We start from the raw sequence: 21,508 nt of genomic DNA on the forward strand, positions 1-21,508 counted from the left end.
CCTCTTATGTTGTCGGTAATATACGTAAAAATTCATAAAAATCGATATATCCTTTTTTGTAACGATCTAATTCTTTGAACATCGTTTGCCATATTGTCGGTAATACTTTCAAGTTGACAGACTTGCTTGCAGAATAGAAGTCATCCAATATTAAATATCCTTTATCTACAACAGAGGCTCCTTGATGTCATTGAAAACTTTATTGTTAACAATACCTACGATCCTTATCCAGTAAAGCGAATAATAAATCTGCATTAACGTATGAATCATCCTTTTTACTCTTCTTGAACACCCATGATTCAAACTCTCCGTACAGAATTCTCTCGGTAGACTGAAAAATCTGCTTCACTTCCGTCTACAGATCAAGACAACAATTAAACTTTTTTTAAGCAAAAAATTATTTTCTTCTTAAAAAAAGGACTTTACTTTGTTCGGGCGACATCCGAAGACAACAGTCATCGCTATTTTATACTCTCGTTTGCTCAAAGATCCCCTTCCATCAACGTCGGCATAGTTAAAGGCCTGAAATCAAATTTCAAATCACCAAAATTTCGGATATTACAACTATTACCGCGATCGAATCTCCATCTTACAATGCTCGCGCGATCCTTGATGCCGTTTGGCTTCATCTCGGCCTTCCCGAATGGATCCGGCTAGAATGAAACTTTCTTGAACGATTTCCATATTAAGCAATTTGATGAAAGCGAGGTGTTGCCTGCAGTCGCGTAATAGCGTAATATGAGGCAGAAGGTATCGGTCTTTCACGCGAGGAGCTCGGCCGACACGCATTATATTGTAATTAAAGCGGTGTCTCTCCTTTCAGGCTGTGGTATTTTGTAATATTCATCGCGGGGCCAATTAACGCCGCCGCGGGACACGTACACGCGTGCTTCTGCGGCTGTGTGCGCCCGATGACATAACGCGTCTGCTATATCCGGCATTCAACGGACGTTTTCGCGGCCTCTGTTACCGTTCTTCGTCGCTGAAAACTAATGAGCTGTAACCCCGGCTGATTTTACTTCCCGGTTTTTAATTACCCGCCATTTAAATCCGTTTATTCCTTTTTTTCTGTTCCACGCATATACGTATATCGTAATGGGGACGATATTATTTTTCACGCGCATCCGCTCGATGAAACAGGCTAATACGACGACAGGCCAGTACGATTATTTATATGGCGTTAATGATGTACGTTTCGTACGATCGTCCGTCGTACGTTCTCACCGCGATATCGACGACAGTTTAAACAAAACATATACCTCGCAGATGTTGTGTTTATTTCTTAACGACGATTTCATACGAGGCTAAACGTTTCTCCGTGTGACAGAATTCTGATAAAATCTGTACGGTTGAACGATCGTATCGATTCGGAGAGTTCCTTCGAGACAAACTGAACTATGACCAACGATAGGCGCTCTTTTGTCAAAGGTACCACGTTTCAATAACGCAGTTTCCTTGTCTGCAATCCGTTCGAGTTTCGTGCCCCTTTGGAAGCAACGAATTAAGTAATTTTCATAATTCTTCGTCTCTCCGCGATTCTCAGGGCGACGCGCCGTCACAGATGGGAATCTAGCGTGGCGGCAGGAGCTCTGTTTTTTTTTTTTTTTGCTCTTTATAGACGCGACGACGAGCCGCCTTTGAAACACGTGTGCTTCCGGCGCAAAGCACAGGCAATCTCGGCTTAAAAGCGGAGCCTTATGGTGTCGTCGTGTCATCAGCCGATACTCTTCGGCAGATTATAAAATGCGCGTAGGTAAACGTTCGTAAAGAATAAGTTTACGGTATGGATATTTCATCCATCGTAAAACAGAAGTTTACAGTACGGTATCGCCTTTTCTGCCATTGAGGAAGAGGAAGTTCCGCTGCAGCATCGCAGGGTTTACGTGTACAGGTTCTCCTTAAAAAGAGGATTAAACGCGAAGCGTGGAATATTTGAAATTTCATCTTGGATGTAGTTCGTCTCGTGACACAGCCGGTATACGCACAGCCCTTCGCTCTTGCGCGTCTCGCTGGGCACTCGAGGCTTGAAGCACAGTCACTAGCGTAGGGGGCTTGCCGGCTACCCCAAAAGTGCACCTATCAAGGGTTGGTTTCAACGAGCTCACAGCCCTGGAGACCCTCACTATCGCGGCGACTGCGCACCGCTCTTCGAAAACTAGTTCGCGTTTTGTTATTGGATTCTCGGGCGACGTTTCGAGTTGGCGAACAGCGGAAATCGCGTGTCGAGATCGAACGGAAAATGTATGCTCGTTTGTATGTCGCACGGTAACGTACTAACACGCGTTAATGTTAACGCGTAGTTTACCGGTTGACTCGTTGCAATTTGCATGCGTTTCCATTTCACGCACTATTTGCCTGCGGGGCGATGCCTGGTCACGCCTCGAATATCGTCGCATTTATCTAAGAATATTACTCGTCGTTAATAAACATAGTCGAAACTATCGGTGAATTAGTAACTCCTGGTACCTATAGCGTTTGATGTCTGCGGGTTTATCGTCAGTGCGGCGCGATCTCCACGGTAGCGAAGGGTGTCTAGGTCTTCGTTCGCCCTTGAAGTTACACAGAAAATATGCCAATATCGTTCGAATGAGGGGTTGTGGGGCGGATAAGGAAGCTAGGCAACGATGGCGCGATTGCCAGCGAACGCTGTGGAGAAACGTTTACCAGCGATCGTGTCTACGCCTCCGTTAAACGGTTTCTCGCGTGGAAGAAAAATTTGATTCGCAGGCCATGGTGAAACGCGTTCTCTTCCGTCGTGGACACACACGCATGATGTCAAGCGACTGGCTGATTACATGGCAACGGACCATATATTTGCATTAAGCCGCGACTCACCATAACTCATTACGTCCACAATTCTCTTTCGTCAGTCGGCAACATGTTGGCCGCATAAATCACAATTTGCCCTCCACCGCTCACAGGTGGACACGACTAGCCGAGCTCGAATCTTGAAAACGCCATGCGATCGCAGTGTGCACCATGCAAAACCGAAACGATACCCGGTGTCGTGTTTAATTGACTCTGACGTTATATCCATGTGCCTGGTAATTACGGAATCGTAATGACGATCTCTACATTTGGAAATTTAGCACCATGAATGGAATGCGCGAAAGCGATCGATGATTTTTCTTATCGACGACTAGAATCTGCTTCATGGCGTTTCGAGGCGGTCGATTAGTATTGGCCGTGCGGTGTTTTTCGCGAGTGCGAGTCCAATTTCGGGTAGAGGTCGAGGCTCCGCGGCGCGCTGCGACGATGAGACGTCTCTCGACGCCGTGTTGACGCGGCGCGTTGACACAGCGGCGGCCCCTGTTTGTAGAACAATGTCCCCGCGGTATTACTAGAAATAAAAAAACGGGATAGACGTGTCACCAGACGAGTAACGCCTCTCATATTTCCATTAAGTAAGGCAAGACACAGCCGGATAACGGATATAACGGACACGAGCTATGGCTTTTACCGTGATTAGTGCATCATGCAATGGGAAGGTTCGTAAGGTATAGAGGTGCGTGTGAACGTTCTTGCATATTGCACGCATATAGTATAAATGCGTTTGCGATATTACGCGCGCGCGCTCACGCACGCTCCTCGGCTATCGCCATGGATTTCGAAGTCTAGTTCGTTCGTATTGGGTTCTTCCCCGGGGAGAGAGACTATCGCACCGCCCGGAAATTTTCTCCTTCTTCTGTCGTCTGCCAGTCCGTTCTTCGTGCGAAACACGCACTTACACATTGGTTGGATAAATGAAATCCTTCGACATTGAATCCATTAAGCCGGTTCGGTATCGTCCACGAGGAGCATCCTTAATAACGTTCGTTCGTGTTTTCCTGAATGCGAATGGTTGGGGTATGCGCGTTCTTCACGCTATATTTTCACGCGTAAAACCCTTATCGCCTGCTGCGTAAGTACTATTATGCGTTTGCAAAATAAAAAATAAAAGGAAGAAAAAAAAAAGGAAAGAAATGGAAAAGAAACGATGGGAGACGGGTGGGGGGAAGGAGAGAAAAGGGAGAAGGAAACGCAACTTCTGAATTTCAGTCAAGGATCGTCGAGACGATGTTTCGGTGAAACTTTCTATACGTGTGCGCTCTCTGTCGCGACACGGTCGTGCTCGCATTATACGGTCTGTCGCGACGAGAAATAGCGGAGACACGAAGGTGGCGGGTCTTCTACATTTACTTCTGTTCCGTAGAATCATTACTACGTCCCGAGCTAAGCCAAGCGTATGGGCGCCTGTTGACGGCAGCCGTTGATGCGTTAAAGGGACGAGGAGATAAGTTTTTTTCGCGAATTATGAAGGCGCTCATTCATTACGTGTTCCGTAATTGACGAGTTGCACGAAAGAGGATGAAGCTAGTATCAACAACGCTCTCTTCCCGTCAAGATCCTATCTGCCGGTAGTAACGTTATTTCTTCTCCTTTTCCTCTCGCTTCTTTTCTTTTTTTAACATCTCCATTAGCGACCAATGAGTCTCGCTTACGATCATCGATGAAAAATTCCACGAAATACCGGAATATGTTTCGCTGCAGTATCGGTAATTGAACAGGGAGGGTGAAAGAGTATTGCCGCGGCGAACGTTGCTGTAGTCAGATTCGATTTCGTAATTCATTAGCATAGAATTTCCGATGAGCTATGCTTTGTTCGTTCGACATTATAATAATTTAACCGAAAGCTATCGGAGGCGGGGGTTGCGATTGCCGTGGTCCATGCAATTGGCTTCCACCTGATGCGAAATAGATGCAGCTCCGAGTGGATCGAGTCCATTCGTATCATACCAAATGTGGCATAGGCGGTAATTGGATTTCTCTCTCTCTCTCTCTCTCTCTCTGTAGATTTGTTTGTGCGTGGTCAACGACTAAAAAAGTCGGCACGCGTACGATTTTGAAAATAGAAAGAGATTTAACTCGCGAATCGAGCAAGAAATAAAAATCTTTGAAAGATAAAAGAAACTCGTGGCAGTTTTAATATATTTGGAACGTTCACAAAGCTCGCGCTTTTCTACTCATCGTCTTGATATTTCATCTCTATCTATCTACTTCGTCTTTGCTTTATGCTTTGCTCGTAAAACCTCGCCAAGCGTTTTCTTGTCGGTCTTCGTTTCTTGAATTGATTACGCTTACCCCGCTACGGCGTTATCCCTTTACCTAACGGGTCGCTAATTAAAGGCAGGGTAAAAGTCGATCGATCTTCTCACAACGATCTTGAAACAGTATATCCGTTTCCCCGATTCCTGGTACAGGCAACGGGTTCGGTGGTTTCTCCGTCGTCGATAGGGGGCTTCTTAGTCGAGCGAACACTTACTCGCTTACAGAACACCCTCTCTCGTTTTCCTTCTTCTTTTTCTTCTTTTAATCTCTCCTGCTTGTCTCGTATCCGGTTTCACCTCCGTTCCCCGCTAGCTTTGCCGTTAAACAAGAGCTGACAAAAACACGTGTAACTTTCAATTGGTCGAGCAGTCACTTCGGAGATTCTCAACGGGGTTCCTTAATTGGGTTAAATAAATTCGGCTGGCTGGCATATGTGTACAGAGCAGGATGGAGGTGGCGTTCGTGCGCGTCCGTGCGACACGTATCGAAACTATAGTCGAACATGGTAAGACGAACCCTTCGCAGTGTTTGTGTTGTTGCAAAGGGTTGAAATTGAGCGGGGGATGACCCACGTTGAGGAATTCGATAAACGAACTCCAGGGAAATTTATTTGCCTAAGCCGGACTTAGCCTTGTACGATCCGTGCACGTTCGCGGATGACGAAGGAAGGAGAAACGATCCGGCGCGGAGCCCGATTCCACGGACATGCCCGGCTTTTTATAAATATTTAAAGGCAGCTGGGTAGTTTGCGAATCCGCGACGATATTCCGAAGCCTGTTAATGCAGCGAGGTCTGTATTAAAGCCTCGTCAATATCGGTACCGGCAACAGGCCGTTACAGTATCCGGATGAAAAAGAGGTAACGACCGAGGGGTGTGAGGAGAATTGGAGGCGAGCGACCATCGTTTGTCTGGCTGGCGGAGTTTCCGCTCGGAACTATAAGGACTCCGCGCTTTAATGGAATAAAGAACCGGAGGAAAGTACTGAATTTTCTAGCCGTGCGATCTTGCTTGTAAACGATATTATTACGAGGTCGTGTTGAAAATATTGCGACGTTTTCGCGTCGGCGAGGATGTTCCATTTAGTCGGACGATTCAGAAAATGAGGGACGATTTGCCGCTTCGACGAACGTCGTCCTGTTCATTCCATCCACAACCGTGGTACACTATGATTGCGTGCGTGAAAAGCGACACGTACGAAGGGAGATGCACGTATACAACTAACATCGTGGAACGTTGGAACGCGGCAAAGTTTAATACGTGCGCACGTATATTTTATATGAAACGAAATCGATGGATTTGATTTCACCAAGTAGAATGTTCGATGGCCCTGTACCGCGATAAAAGACGATTTTCAACGGGACGGTCGAGCCGGGATTTTTCATATGTTTCCTTGTTGCTAGGTGGCGACACCTTTTTCCGCTATGAAGAATGTAACCAATTTCCGGCACATACATCAGCCACAATTTTAATCACCGACTCGGAACCTTTCATCGTCCCTGGCGATGTCCACGGAGAACAGGAAGATCTACAAGAAGATAAAAAAGACCACCGAGAAGGACAAACGTATGGCACAGCTGGAGAAAGAGATCGCTCGATTGGAGAACGAGAACAGCAAATTAAAACGCGACAGTGCCGAGTATGAGAGTGGCCTCGCTGCTTTTAGCGGCACGTCGCGTTTTGCCACTGAATTTTCTTCGTTCAGCCGTAACGTGCCATCTGACACGAACAAACGGCCGCTTTCACAGAAGCCAGAGGACAATCTTGCAAATGCGTTGCAATCGAAGGGCAACCCGGAGAATGGCAATCGTAAAAAGAAACTGCGTATGAGATTGATGAAAAGTAGAAAAAATGACAATAAAAAATGAAAGAAGAAATATCTGTTCTCCGTGGACTCGCATTTTATATACGAAATTCTACGAATAAAATATCCATTCGACATTGACATATTCGAGAGCGCCATATCGAATTCTCGACAGCAGGCACGTTCACGCGATGACCATTTGGGCTTCGGGTCATCAAATTTCCGAATCATGTATCGAATTTAATCAGGAAAATTGTCGATATCGAAGCGACGGAAGGCGATGCCAACGCATTTGGAAGTAATACCATGCCAGCAGAAGCAAGTGATTAGAAAATATATTCGGGATGTACCCTGTCCTCGGATAAAACCGAAGAAACAGAAGGAAGTGTCGTGTTCAGGTAGTGAACGCAAGAGATCCTGCAAGCAGGTCGAAGATGTGTGTTCTACGTCGAAACGCACCCAACCGGTAACGTGTCCGCCTAAACAACCGGTCAAGAAATGCGTTCAAGCGAGTCCAAAAACGTGTCCGGGAAGAGAGCGTACAAGCCCGCCGAGATCTTGTCCAAAATGCGAGAGCAATCGAATTCAAAAGTTGGAAAGCGAAGTGGGATATAATTTTCGCGCGAATCGACCGGTTGACTGACTTCTTACGAATAATTCGTTGTCAGTGAATAACGAACTGATTCGTTTATCCGTGTAGAATATCGTTCGCTATGAATCCACTCTCTGCTGCTTAAGGGTTTCGTTCGCAAAGATATTCGAATAATCAGTCAATCGGTTCGATGCGGCAACCTTTGCACGACAATAAAATATCCTATTCGTAGGTGTACCAATTGCGGAAGGAGATCGAATGCATGAAATACGAGCGAAAAGAAGCGGAGAAGGCGATCCAAAAGGCTATTCTTCGTGGAGCCCGTGCTCTCGGCGGAAGATTTAAACCCACGGTACCGGGATCGATCGAGAAACTTCTCGATATTTGCAACAGCAACGCGTCCTCCCAATCCACGTCCTCGGTCAGTCTCTGTACGACGAAAACTGTATCGCCGATGGTTCACACGTGTCATAACAAAACGTGGAGAAAAGAGGAGTTCGATTATTGCGAAGGTTGCACTCCATTAGTCGGCTCTCGCGATTAAATCCAGCTTCGTTGAAAAAACGTCGAATGTACTCGTTGGAAAGTTGTCGGCGTCGCCTGCAATAAACTTACCCGAAATACACTGGATATTGGATAATGATTGTAATTAATTACTTTCGCGATCGGGAATGAATGAAAATAACCAACGAATAAAACCCAGACGGGTTTTATCGCATGGTAATAATTTCCTACGAAACGCGTTAATTAATAAACGGGTAAGAGCGTGCGGGGTGGACCCGACGCCGATTTAATTACACGTAACCGTACGTGCCAACATACGCACTAACGGTGCTTTAGTCGCGTAGACTCGCCGTACACGTACCCTATCATCAGAATGGCATCGTTAACACCGATAATCTTCCCTGAACCGAGTACGGAGCCACTCGACTTACAGGGAGACCTCGCGTGCGAGTACACCGGAAATCTTGGTGCGTACCACGTTCCACAAAGTGCGAAAAATAATTAACGAAATATCAAAGAAATATTTTGTTCTGTGTGAGAACCCGACACGGTACGATTCATCGAGATCATTAAGGTTCGACGAATCGACCGTTTCGTTTAGCTGCGATTCCCAAGGTTCCGCGAACAGCCAGGATGTCACGGCCGCGTCAAACGTAACGGGACACTTTACCGGATAATTATCTTCCGTTAATGATACAACGTGAAACAACAATGAAACATTATATCGCGTTGGTGAATCACAGTAACCGTTTGTTGTTTATCTGCATCGATGCAGCGCCATGGTATTTTGTTGGCTATTGATCGCCGATGATGAGTCTTGATATTCAATCCGTAAATGCGATGATGGTTTGCCGGATCATCGTTGGCGCTCGATTACGAGTCTCTTTCCAATGGTCATGCTCGAAAAAGCGGCGATAAACGGACCGGTACTGTTATAAAATTTCGCTGGAATATTCGATTCCGCGTTGTCCATTGTTTCGACCTCTCGATGGTTTGCGAGGACAAAGTTGTGCTAATCTGTTACGCGTAAAATTTCCAATCGACGTTTTTCAATACGGAAACAAAAGCGGAAAAACACTAGGAAAAACACAAAGAAAAAAGGAATAAATATAAAAAAAATAAAGGGTTCGGGATGTTTCGGTAATTCGAGGGGAATGAAAACATTCATTTCGGCTTGCGGCGGCGTATAAACTATAAAATTGCTTCTCTATTTGAGCAAACAATCGGGGTGCGGTCGATAAGATCCGTTTTGTGTTAGTTGACCAAAACGGGGTCGTAAAACCTGTCGCGGTGTGGTCGTGGAGGGCCGTATTGTAAATTGATAGCGATAAAATCTACTCATCTCTGGGTTTATTCGGCTCGAGTCGAGCGTACCGTGGCTGTCTGTGGCATTATGCAGCGCGTACCAGCGAAATGGCAAGATTATTTTAAGGCGTATCTCGGTCTTATACGATTTCACGTGCCTCCTTCCAGATCTTCTGCTTCTCGTCTCCGGGTTTTCACGTTTAACCAGGGTATAAGTTAGCCTCGGTGGAAGTAGGCACTGCGACCAGCTCGCGAGTAAGCAAGCAACCAACCAAGAAAGAAAAGAACCTGTGTCTGCTGATGGTTCCTTTGCGATATCGTTCTTGGCAAATATTAGGTAGTTCCGTCTACTAGAAAACGGTCCAATGTTTTCATTTAATATCCTGTGAATGTCGAGCGGACTCGCAACCGGCATTCACGGAAAAGATTGCGAGAGCCATTTCCCGTGACTAGTGAGCGATGTCGTCTTTGAGATAAAGTACCCTGAGAAAGATTTGTATGAGCCGCAGACAAGACGCGTCTTACGAGTTAAAGGGGTTGTTATAGTAGTCTTTGCGATATAGCAAGATTGTAAAATCGGTCAAGCGTTTTAACTTTGCCGGAAGTCGTGCTCGATCTGACGGATACACGCGAGATCTTCTTATACATATTTTTAACAGATGTATCGTAAAATCTTGTACATTTCTGTGAACGTGACGAATATCTACTAATATCCTCGACTAGTTGCAGCTTAATTCCGAAAAACATCAAATTTTCATCGAGAAAGCTAGGAAGCGCATGATTCACGAATTAACGTATCATTCCTTATGTCATGCCTTGATTTAGCATCTCGCTGTCGTATCACTATTGCTCTTCAACCGGAACGCACAAAGAGCGCAAACAAGTTACTATCTTCTTATCGTTTCCTGTCCTCTTTCATTATTATTATCGTTATTTAGAAGAAGAAACGACGTTGAACGAACGAATTGTGAGTACGCGGTAAAGCGGCATGCGTCGACGCGATAAATTAACAACGATCGCCAGGTTGATATTCGAAGTTTATCGCGACGTACTTATCTATGAGAGCAACGTGCTCGAAAGCGCGATGAATAGCAGCAACAGAAATTGGACGGCACGGCGTTGGAAAGCGCACTAATTCAGATCAAATGCCATGAATTCCAGCTACGCATCAAAGGCAGTCACGTCGAGGCCGTTCACGTATTACCGCGTGTCGTGATAAACGCGCGATAACCACGATTAAAGACGGCGAAACACGCGTAGCTTTGTATCAAAATCAATGAACGATCGACCGACCGGGAATCGGTTTCTCGTTAAATGATCAAATAGATTCGAGGAGACTGGAAATCCTGAGCCGAGGCGATTGAAACGTGAGCTCGTTGAAATACGTACTCTGGGAATAATAATAATGTCTAAGGGAAATCACGCGGCGGGATGAGACCGAGCTTGTAATAATTCCTGTTTTCTCTTTTGCGATAAAGTTTTACAATCGCCGACCGTTCACTTCAAAGCGGAGCCCCAACGAAGAGGGTGTATAAGGGTGAGAGACTCTGATCACCGATGCTACGAGAAGGGAGCAAAGAGTGAGGAGAAATCCGTTAATAGTTCGTTATTAAAATAAAAGAGGCAGACGAGTGGGTAGACCGATTGCGGCTAAAATGTATATCCAATCTGATAGGTAAACCGATGTAAACCAATGAAATATGAAACAGGAATAATAAGCTCGCCCTGCCGCTTCCCTTTTATCTCCTATTTCCATATCTCGGTCAAAACTTTCAATGCTTTACGAGCTTTTTAACGAGAAAAATAAGAGCTTATTTATCGGACGGCATTCATAAATCACAACGAATTTATTGCTTACAACATGCTTGAAAATTTACATTGCGAATAAAGTAGCGCGATGAGTCGATTTATTCCGACCGCGCGACCATTCCAAATAAAATGCGCGTGTTAGAGTCGTTCAAGCCGAGACGACAAATTCGTGCTTACGAGAGTGTAATGATTTGGACACTCCCGTTGGACGGACGCCAGAATTTCCAGTCGTGTTTGGACATCGCGGCCTGATCGCGGTAACGTTTTAGCTGTTCGCTAGACACCGTGAGCGAGTTAATTAAGCGGCTGCTCGTTTTCTTTCTTCTTTTTCTCTCGATCACGCTTGAACTTTCATTCTCCGTAACTTTTCTCCTTGTCTCATGCCTTTCACGCGATCCACGCAACTGACACTGATCGTCTGACAAAAGAATCAGAGAGGAAACATTGATCACCATGAACACGAAACTTTCGAAATGTTTTCGTCGCGAACGAATTAAAATATCACGGATACTCGATTAACTTTTCAACTAGCCAGGGGAAAAGATTTAATTTTGAATGAATCTGCCAAAAGGAAAAGCGCACGATGGCAGCGGTCAAGTAGGCACGTCCTGTTTTTACGGTGGTAGCGAAACAGCTATGTCACACGGTGAAATATTGTTCGAACGTAGGAATTCGTGTCGTGTACACGTGGAGAATTTTTAAATTTAAGCGATAATCATTCCTTTTGGTATGGAGAGGTATTCCACCTGTCGCGAACTTCATTGTCATCCCGGTCGTATTTTCCTCACGCGAGTAATAGGAATTGTCGGTCGCGAGCACGCGGCCAGCGGTAGATTATCGTCGGCGGCACGGCGCAGCAATTCTTGCGGCTTGACACGATGTAATATTTCAACGCCGCCTTGACAATATTTTTCACTGTTCCGAGCACCGAGGTGGGTATATCACGAGAGTAGGAAATATCAGTGGATGACTGTAGCTTCATACGCGGTTCTGACATGATTGCTAGAAGATCGTGATAGCGTTCAACTTCTTTTTGTCCAGAGAAGTTTCAACGTTCACCTTTGCTTCGTTGTTGAAAAAATGTTAGTCGCGACCGTTATCATAGACACGTTGCTCGACAGTTTCAACGTTGTTAAATATTCGAAATCGCGAATTCATTTATCACGGTTGCGAAGAAACGACGTCATCATGCTGAACGCTGCTTTGGAAAAATGCTGCCAGCTACGAACGAATGATAGAAACGCGGATTTAGATATTACCGATATACTTACGCAAGGGCGTTAGATGCACGATCGTGAAATACGCGAATATCGCAGACGCAAGTACGAATCGAGAACGGTGTAAGGAACTCGGTGCCTTCCGAGTTGTAGTCGTAACGGGTGTTCTCGATTGTGCGAGGCGCAGCGGGTTCTTTCTTTCAGCTTTCTCGAAAAAAAAAAAAAAAAAAAGAACGACGACCCTTGCAAGAACGGAAAAGCCATCAGCGCTGATAAATAAAATGTTAGCGCTGCACCGTCGCACCGACTGTCTGCTCTGGCGCGTATTCTTATTAAACGCATCTGTATACGTGTGTATATATACGTACACTTGAACTCTGTGCTTTTCGCCTGGGGTGCGTTAGGGGGTGCGTGGACGATGTGGCTCGGTGAAGCACGCACACGTATAGATCCCAGCCACCCTCACTCTTTCTCTCTCTCTGCTGTTGCTGGCTGCTGCTACCGCTACCGCTGCTACCAGTGAAACGCATGCACTCCAACCAAACAAAAGCGACCTGTGCCACCCTTACCCCTTTCCACCTCCATCAGGCAGCTTTATGCTGCTCTTACGTAATGCTCCGACTTATGTCTACCTATAGGAGATTGATCGAGCTTGCACAATCTCGTCAACGTATAACCCTATCAGGTGCCAAGGAAATTAGCGAATCGGACGTTGTACGATCCTCGTGAAACGTTATCGTTTGATCGTAGGTACGGTAACTATTACTTTGATCAAAAGCCTCGTATTCAAAGACGACAGACGACATGTTGCCTAGAATACTCAACCTCGTGTTTAACGTTTTGCCTGTCCAACAAGGAAGTCAAGATTTTTCTCGCGACCGTGAGATTCCGCGAACCGTCGACGATTGGAAGAATCTTGTAATGGCGAACATGCATACTCTTGTTCGTCTGGGAGTCGTTCGCTTCTCACGGCGACTCCTTTTTCTCAGACGTCGTCACGGAAAACAACGTAGAAGCATTTCTTCTGCGGCGACGCATCGTTTGCAACTTCAATAATCCGACGAATGGACTGACACGAACGAAGAACACCAATGGCCACCGCCAGTCGCATGGTCTCGTTACATTTTCTCCTTCCGCGTCATTATACCGCCGCGAGACAAAAACTTTCGCCCTGCGGATTTTCTTTTCTGCGTTCACCCTTTAAGTAAACGGGCGTTTACTGGGGCAAAGTGAGCCACCATCCATAATTATTGTCCGTATTCGAAGAACCGACACGTAATATTCACGTCGTGCAAATTCGCCCGAGTTTATAACAGCGGAATGGAAATTATCGTCATTAATGACAGGCTGAAAGTGCACGGCACCGGTATTCGTTTCGACCCGCAGCCTCCTCTTGACTTCTTGACGACGTGCGTGTAAAAGTACCAAGAAATCGTGACACGGCGGAGCGGCTTTTGCCGCGTTTATTATGTGCAATGTAGGGGGGGACGAAGTGGCACATAATTTTTACGAAAGAGAAGCTCGACTCGATCCAAGGGATTCAATCCGTCCGTTTCTCAACCCCTTTTCACAAGCGTTTGACGCCAATCCCATGCTCTCACCCGACTATAAGATATTCGACTCTTTAGACGGTTTTAGATTTCCTTTTTATTTTCTTCGTATTTTACTTGAACTTTCATATACGTTTGCGTCGAAGAAAAATGAAGACGCTCCTTTTTCCGCAGTTTACAGGTTACGAAACAATTTTATCTTCACAAGTACGATGAGTTTCGTATGGACTTTACCGCTGCAAAGCAACGGGATGACAACTGGACAATCTCCGTAACGAAACTCGTTTAAATGTGCCGTGACTGGATGCACGAACGCGAGAATGCATCGTGTGCAGAAACTGTATGTATCATCAAGAGATAACGCTTGTATAAGAGATGGCGGTGGATCGGAGAATCGGTTCGTACTTAGTCGGATAGGGGACGAAACGAGTCTTATTAGAAAAAAGAAAACGTATAAATAAAGATACTTTATCCGAGCAATGTCGCACGTTGGAAGTTGGCAACATTCTAATTTCTTGCGTCGCGATCTTCGAGCGTTGATTTTAATTGATTCGTCCCCTCGGGCGTTAACGAAGTCCACTTGTTTTACACAGCAGCTGCATTTGTGCGGGATCGCCTGGTGGTGTATACGTAGCACAAGGGAATTGTAAGTGTGGCGCCGGCGTTTCCAATCTCGTATCCTACGTCCTAGCGTAGCGCCATTCCGAGCAGTGTTTTTTTACCTCGTGCCAGGGAAAAAGCGACGCGATACTCTGCCGACCGTAAACACGAGAAAATTATCGTAAGCTCGGCTAAAAGGTAGCGGCGGCAATGTAATGCCGGCGTGCTCGTTGTTTATGCTTTTTAGTCGGTACTAATGGCGAGGAAAAACATGGGTAACATAAAGTGGCGTCGTCTGTTCGTTAGTTGCAATGTGCAGTGAACAAATTTTCGATTCGCCTTCTGCGCGCGTCATCGTCGCGTTAAAAGCTTACTTTTGCGATCGACGTTACATTGATAAATGGTTTCCCATTGGAAAAGAGTAAAAGACCGTTCGATATTGGTGAATTAAGGGTGTGGATCGATTGAGAATCGATCGCGTGGGCGTAGAACGAGATCGGAAAGAGCGGTACAGCTGATCGTGCGCTTGTTGTACAATGTTGCACGCATCAGGACTAACTTAGAGAGAGAGAGAGAGAGAGAGAGAGAGAGAGAGAGGGAGAGAGAGAGTGAAACAATGGGCAGGTCGAGAAAAGGGGTACGTTTTGCGGTCGTAGAAAGCAGAATAAAGGTGCCGGGTAATGTGATATATGGGATCGATTTGAATCCAACGTTTAAACCGCAAGCCATAATTCAATCTCAATCGTTTTCTTTTCTGTTCCTTCGTTTGTCTGCTCTTTCTACTTGGTGTTGGTTCTCTTTGTTGCACTAGTTCGTGTAGTATCACCTAAGGCCACGTTCGATACTCGATATATACTTATGTAGGTACATCCGAGCTACTCTCGTACTACCTGGTCATGCATCTTATAACATGTACGCATATCGCGAATCGTTGAGTCTTTAAAGTCTCGTTCACACCGAGTTTTCGATGATGGAGATATATCGAGCCACACTTTCGCTCCTACGCGAAGACCAGGAGATTCTACGCTATCTTTCTATCCATCCGGCTGTTCTTGACACTGCAATATATTATCTCGTGTAAGGAGCAATCAAATCGAAAGACCCTCCGTTGAAATTCAATCGAATACAATTTTATATTATCCGTGACGCGACGGCACGAAGGATGAACCCCGCCTATTTTGAACGTCATGAAAATTAATTTAGAATTCATAGAGGGTAGTGATAAGATGTACATTTCGAGAGGCGTCATACGCTTGGTGAGGCTCGAGCCTCGTATCGTACACGCACTCGCTTTTCTGTAGGAATGTACGTGTAAGAACGCGTGTCAAGTTGTCTGGGTTGGGGCACATAAGAGACGAAAAGCCGACGACATTGAGAGAGGGACTCCGAGGGTAGTTTGTCAAGGTCCCTAAATAAGGTAATTAATATTAATGCAGATGGTACACCGATGAAGCGTGAAATTCAGACAGATTCGAATTCGTTTCATTACGGTTGATTAAAAATTCTTTCGCTTAAAATTTATTTCAACCTTCCGGACTGTTTCGACGTATATTATATTAAAATTATATATCGCAACAAGGTTGAATAACTGGTTCCTTTTATACGAAGATATATTTATTATCGAAAAATACATGTATCTATCTGTTGTCGGAATTTATTGAAATCCACCCAGTCGTTCGTATGGTGGAAGAAAAGTTCAATTTCACGTTATATTATAGTTGAACTGTTTCGCTTAAAATTCAATACCCTCTTACTTTACGTTTTACATACAATCTCCGCTCGAGGTCCCTGGTGCAGCCTCTTAATAAGCGAAAAAAGTTACGGCCACGACGCTTCGGTGACCGTAGTCATGCAGAAAACACCAAACGTCCTGTACGATTGCAGCCGTACTACGGCTGGTAATCAAGCTAATAATAAACGAGGCAAAAGAACGAAATCTCTCCTTCTGTTTATAGGAATATCATCGTATCCAAGGACAATGTCCAGGTACGTACGACTCTCCATACGCTATTTACGCTGACCAGAGTAGGGATTGACTCTCGGTAGTGGTACATACTTAAAGGGGATCTCCAGTTGGAGGAGAGAGACAGAGAAGGACGAGTCGACGAGAGGAAGGGAAACAGCGAGGGTTAGAGGGGAGAATATAGAGAGAGAATGAGAAAGAGATATGGGGTCCCGTATACGTTCGTTCCTACAGAGAAGAAGACGACGAGGAGAATGTGGAGGGGGGGGCATCGGCACGGGAACAGCGCGGGCAGTGCACGCGCAGCCGCCGGGACGCGCGCATCCCGTGTGCATTCGCGCTCTTCCAACACCACAGGAGGAGCCCGCGAAATCTCGATTAACGCGGCACTGTGCAACGTGCCTCGCGACCGTGGTGATCAACATACGATATATCGCTATCGTGATTTACGTCTGTCTTCGAGATTGTCGTTTTCTTTTTAAAGAAACGCGCCATCGCGAGATGACGAAACGAACGATTTGCGACGGCGATCGCAGCGACGTGAAGTTGACAGCGGAGTTCGAGACCGGCTCGGTACTCGATGTATTTCTCGAAACTCGAGCGCGATAATCGCAATGGAAATCGTACGGCAACCGTAGTGATCGTCTAATCGCGCGAATTCGTGGAATCTCGTCGGTGACAAGCGGGTCGACATTGTACCATTATGTCGCAGTTGCTTCTCGTTCGTTGTGAAAGGTAAACAAAAGCGAAAAAGCGTCATCGGTATCGCGCATTCTTTCGAAGGTCGTTTCCAGTGTGCGATTCAACACCGATAAATTCGGTCGTATACGAACGAATGGCGCGCGTCTCACCGTGAAAGTACCCCGAGTCGTGATTTGATCGTGAATCGTTCCTTTGCCACGTGCTTTTCGTTACGCGTTACATCAAGTTCGAGAGAAAGGGCGGTTACTTTATTTCGGGCGTGGATAATCGTGGCGAGTGAATAATACGCGAGTGTCACGAAGCATTCTCGCCGATGCGTCGTCGGTCCTTGTAAATGAGAACTGACCGCCCCCCCCCTCCCCCCGTGTAGAGAAGGCTGTGATTACTTTTTTCCTCGGGCGTGAAGAATTTCGTAGAATTCACGATCGCGAATTCGAGAATACGCCAGTGGAACCGGTTATATCGTGGGAGCCGCAACAAAGGGCCGGTCCTGATCGAAGGAAGAAATCGGCAGAAAATATTTTTCGACCTTTCGTGTCGACGATCGCTGGTCCTTATCTGGCGGTGATGACGCGGAAGGGGGCGCAACAGGAATTTGACGGTTGTGTATGAAGTGTGACGGCTAAGTGCGATCGAACAGGTGCATCGAAACGAAACCCACGGACAACGATGAAGTATCGGAGAGTGACGTTCGCTTGCAACGAATAGCTGTATCGTTCGCCTGCAACTGGTGAGTCTTCGATTTAAATAATTCAATTATTAACGTTATATTCGTAATTTATATCGCGCGGTATATTTTCAATAACGAACGTCGTCGTGATCTAACTTGTCGCTCGCTTCTTTATTTCTCGCACTTGAATATTTTCGAGCTTGAAACGATTATATAGACAGTAAATCTTTATATATACATATATGTCAACGTATTCGCGTGTATATATATATATATATATATATATATATTAGACTAGATAAATTATATTAGAGTAGATTATATAGACAGTAGAGCTTTATATACAGTGTCATTGGTAACTGGTGGTACAAGCGGAAAGGGGGTGATTCTACGCGAAAAAAAGTCGAAAATATAGAATAAAAATTTTTTTTTTTAATTTTTTTTTAAATCTACAGTGAGATCCGTTATAACGAGACGCGATAAGTGCACGCGTACCGAGCGAAAATTCAAAGTCGATTTTCTCGAAAACAAAGCTTCAAACGAAAAATTTTTATTCTATATTTTCGACTTCTTTTTTTCGCGTAGAATCACCCCATTTCCGCTTGTACCACCAGACCCTGTATATAAATATATACACGCGAATACGTTGACGCGTGATAATTTTATTCCGGGAATGCTGTACTTGATTTTTGATTATGCACGTATGGGAAAACTAGTAATTTTAAAAAGATATAACGCGAAACGTATCCATTAAATTGTAAGGAGAATCACTGTATAAATTACCAGTTTCTACATTGAAATACAAAGATTTACAATGAGATTTTTGCATACCGTCGTACCTCTCAGATAGAGACGTTTTTAAAAGAACAGTGGCCGTAATTGCCGCTACAAGTTTTGCAATCGCTTAACGTTGCTATATACCAATATTGGAAGGGATAGTTGCGACACTTATCGCCGTCTTTGAAAGTGCAGCCACTTGAGAGAAGTATTGCGGGTTAGCATCCGTTGCTTCGTATATTCGCTATCTTTACACATGCCTTTCTTCTTTCACCACCTCTCCTGTTCTCCGTTGCTCATTCTCTTCTCTGCCGCTCGTCGATCGGTCGTTGTTTTTTCTTCTTAAAAGGGACTTGCCGAGTAGCGAGAATTAATGTCGAGTGCACAAGGGATTTCGAATCAGTAGCTATTTCCGCTATTGTCGTGGTGGCGGGTGTGTGTGCGCGCGCGCGCGCTCCATCTCCGACCCCTCGCCGTTTCCTCCACGCCGTTATATGTATAGGTACGCGTCACGAACGCGATTTTTACGTCGAGATACATCGGGAACAATACCGGTGGGGCGGTGGTTAATATCCAAGGATATAATTATTCGACGATAGAGACTAATAGAGCGAACCAGTACGCACGGTGGGAACGACAAAGGAACAAAAACAGCGGGGGAAATCCGGCGAAGGAAGAGGCATACATCGCGATACGGTGTACGATGAATTGTCGCGCCCCATTGGGACAAGGTATTTTTGTGATCTTCGCGTTTATCGAAGGAAGGAAGGTTCGCAAACACAGAACGCTCACGAGGATGTATAGGTCGTTCCGATGGGAAACAGTGGTACAAGACGGAGCCAGAGACAAATAGCTTGTCTCCCGTTCGCTTCCTTTTTCTTGGGCGACGATCGGCCTCGCCGAGATATAAGTGCATAAGAGATGAGAGGCCAAGAAAAACAGAATTCCCAGTTCGTGCGTTCCCACCTAGACGAGGAACGCTCAAAGGGAACCGCCAGACGTCGTGGAATTAGAGTTGTTGTATTCCTCGTGCGAACCACATCTCCTTGGGTATTTCGAGACGTCTCACGGAGAATCTATGAATCGCGCGAGAATCCGAAATCACAAAGGAAAATTCGTGCGCATCGCGAATCCATAGGAACACGATACATTTGGCAATCAGACGCATGAATGAATAAGCTCAGACGGTCGATGCGTGACCGTTTAACCAAACGGAGGGACGCGGCGCTTGTCTTTCACCCTCGTGTCCGAACTCTATTACGTATAAAACAATATTGGCTCGGTCGCGTCAATGGCGCCAATGTTTATAACTAATTACCGACGGCGGAAGGGAGAGTCGGGGAAACGCGAACGGCTGGAACGGAGACCAGCGACAGTCGTTTGAATAACATTCGCCTGAACTAGGTAGACAGACAGAATGCAGACAAGAGCGGGAGCGAGACGGTGAATTAGATGACCAGAGGGGCGGCGAAGGGAAGTTTCATTTTGAACGAGGAGCATTCTCTGTGCTCGTCCGACCTCGATCTAAACGGGCAATATTAGCTATTGACTTTGGCTCATGGGGTTTGTCGATGGTCGACTAAGTGATGGCGTTGGCTCGGATCGTTTGGTATAGGGAACATTTCGATTCTGTCTCCTCCCCGTGGTTCATCGTTACAAGCAGGCCAAATTCTGCTAATTTCTCCTGTAAATAAAAGCATCGACATGTACGACATCGAACACGAGAAAGCCAACTAATTGTAAGTTGGGCTCTCGCTCCTTCCGTCACAGTTTTCCCTTTCTCCTTCCAATTCGATTTGGTTTAGCGTTACGAGTGTCGCTACAGCTGTCGACCTGTCTAGGGTTCACGTTCCGTATGTTGTTCGTTCATGTTCGTGACCTATCCACGGAGCTTTTCGTTGGGGTTCACGGACGCTCGTAAAACTTGGCGTCGTGGGTAGGTACGCGTGTGCGTTTTCATGTTCTTACTCTTAGCAGTTTGTCTCTTCCGAATGGCGTCTGGTATAAATGAAAGTTTCTTTCCGAGCGGACTTTTGTCCCGCAGTTTTGTATTCATCGTAAGCCTGGCTCCCCCTAGGGGATAACTTTATACATCGCGAATAAAAGATTTCGATAAAATCTTGCCTATACCCTTTTGTTTATTTATTTGGTATCGAACGAACCAACGAACGTGGTGGCGTATACGCGCGTAAAATCGATCAAGCTAAAAGCCGATATATTTAACTATAAAGGACAAGGATTCGGTTTAAATTTCCTCGATGAGGGCGTTCCGATTGCAACATAGTGGACCCGTATTCGAGGTGCATCAAGTGCAGCTTCTCAAAGATAGCGAAGTCTTTGAAAATTACTCAACGTCTCGGTGACAAATTCTAGCGTCTGTGGGTCTCATTCGTCGTTTCATTCAATGATAATTACCGAACTTAGCGAGACCTTTTCGACCGGACAATGAATCCTCGGAAGATATTGCTCCTGGATTTCAACAATAGCACGGACTGACAATAAAGGAGTTCGCTTCTATATCTTCAAAAATACGTTCGAGAAGGAACGAAACCGACCGAAATGGGAAGAGTAGGAGAAAATGCGAGTAAAAGTTGACGTTGAAATGCTTCGAGGTCATTGCGCGATACAGTTTACGACGAAAAGGTTAGACAGTTTGGTGTCTCTCGTATTTCCAGACCCGATAATTATTCATTTTCCTGTGCGCAATTTCGCTTAATTTAACTGCAAACGATGGCTTGTCCTATACGTTTGCCGAGAACTGGGTCCCCTCCTATTGGTTTATCTCCAACGGTAATAACCCTTTATGGGTTTCGCAGACTGGCTTAATATAAACTGCGATTTAATTGCCGAGCTGCTCGATAAATCATGCATCGGCTATAAATTTGCGGAGGGCCTTGGCAGCATGGCGCCGGTCACGTGTATCACTAAC

General features: G+C 45.5%; 2 protein-coding genes across 5 annotated transcripts in view; one reads left to right on the plus strand and one right to left on the minus strand.

The window, feature by feature from the left end:
- Nucleotides 1-4: 4 nt before the first annotated feature.
- Nucleotides 5-12,840, minus strand: LOC126868001 (EF-hand calcium-binding domain-containing protein 11-like). Its single transcript, XM_050623120.1, has 5 exons — nucleotides 12,686-12,840; nucleotides 594-653; nucleotides 427-522; nucleotides 220-355; nucleotides 5-165 (listed from the first exon to the last, which is right to left on the minus strand). Exons 2-5 carry the CDS (start codon nucleotides 627-629, stop codon nucleotides 5-7), a joined length of 429 nt encoding a protein of 142 aa, XP_050479077.1. The 5' UTR covers nucleotides 630-653; nucleotides 12,686-12,840.
- A 3,884-nt stretch (nucleotides 12,841-16,724) lies between these two features.
- Nucleotides 16,725-21,508, plus strand: part of LOC126867998 (uncharacterized) — a 258,493-nt gene continuing 253,709 nt past the window's right edge. For 2 of the 4 annotated variants that reach the window (XM_050623115.1, XM_050623114.1), the window contains exon 1: nucleotides 16,725-17,862. The gene's annotated coding sequence lies outside the window, so the exon portion shown is untranslated. The remainder of the gene's footprint in view (nucleotides 17,863-21,508) is intronic. The other 2 variants (XR_007690507.1, XM_050623112.1) reach the window with 1 other exon arrangement.

This window comes from Bombus huntii, chromosome 7 (genome assembly GCF_024542735.1).
Source record: "Bombus huntii isolate Logan2020A chromosome 7, iyBomHunt1.1, whole genome shotgun sequence".
Classification (NCBI taxonomy): Eukaryota; Metazoa; Arthropoda; class Insecta; order Hymenoptera; family Apidae; genus Bombus; species Bombus huntii.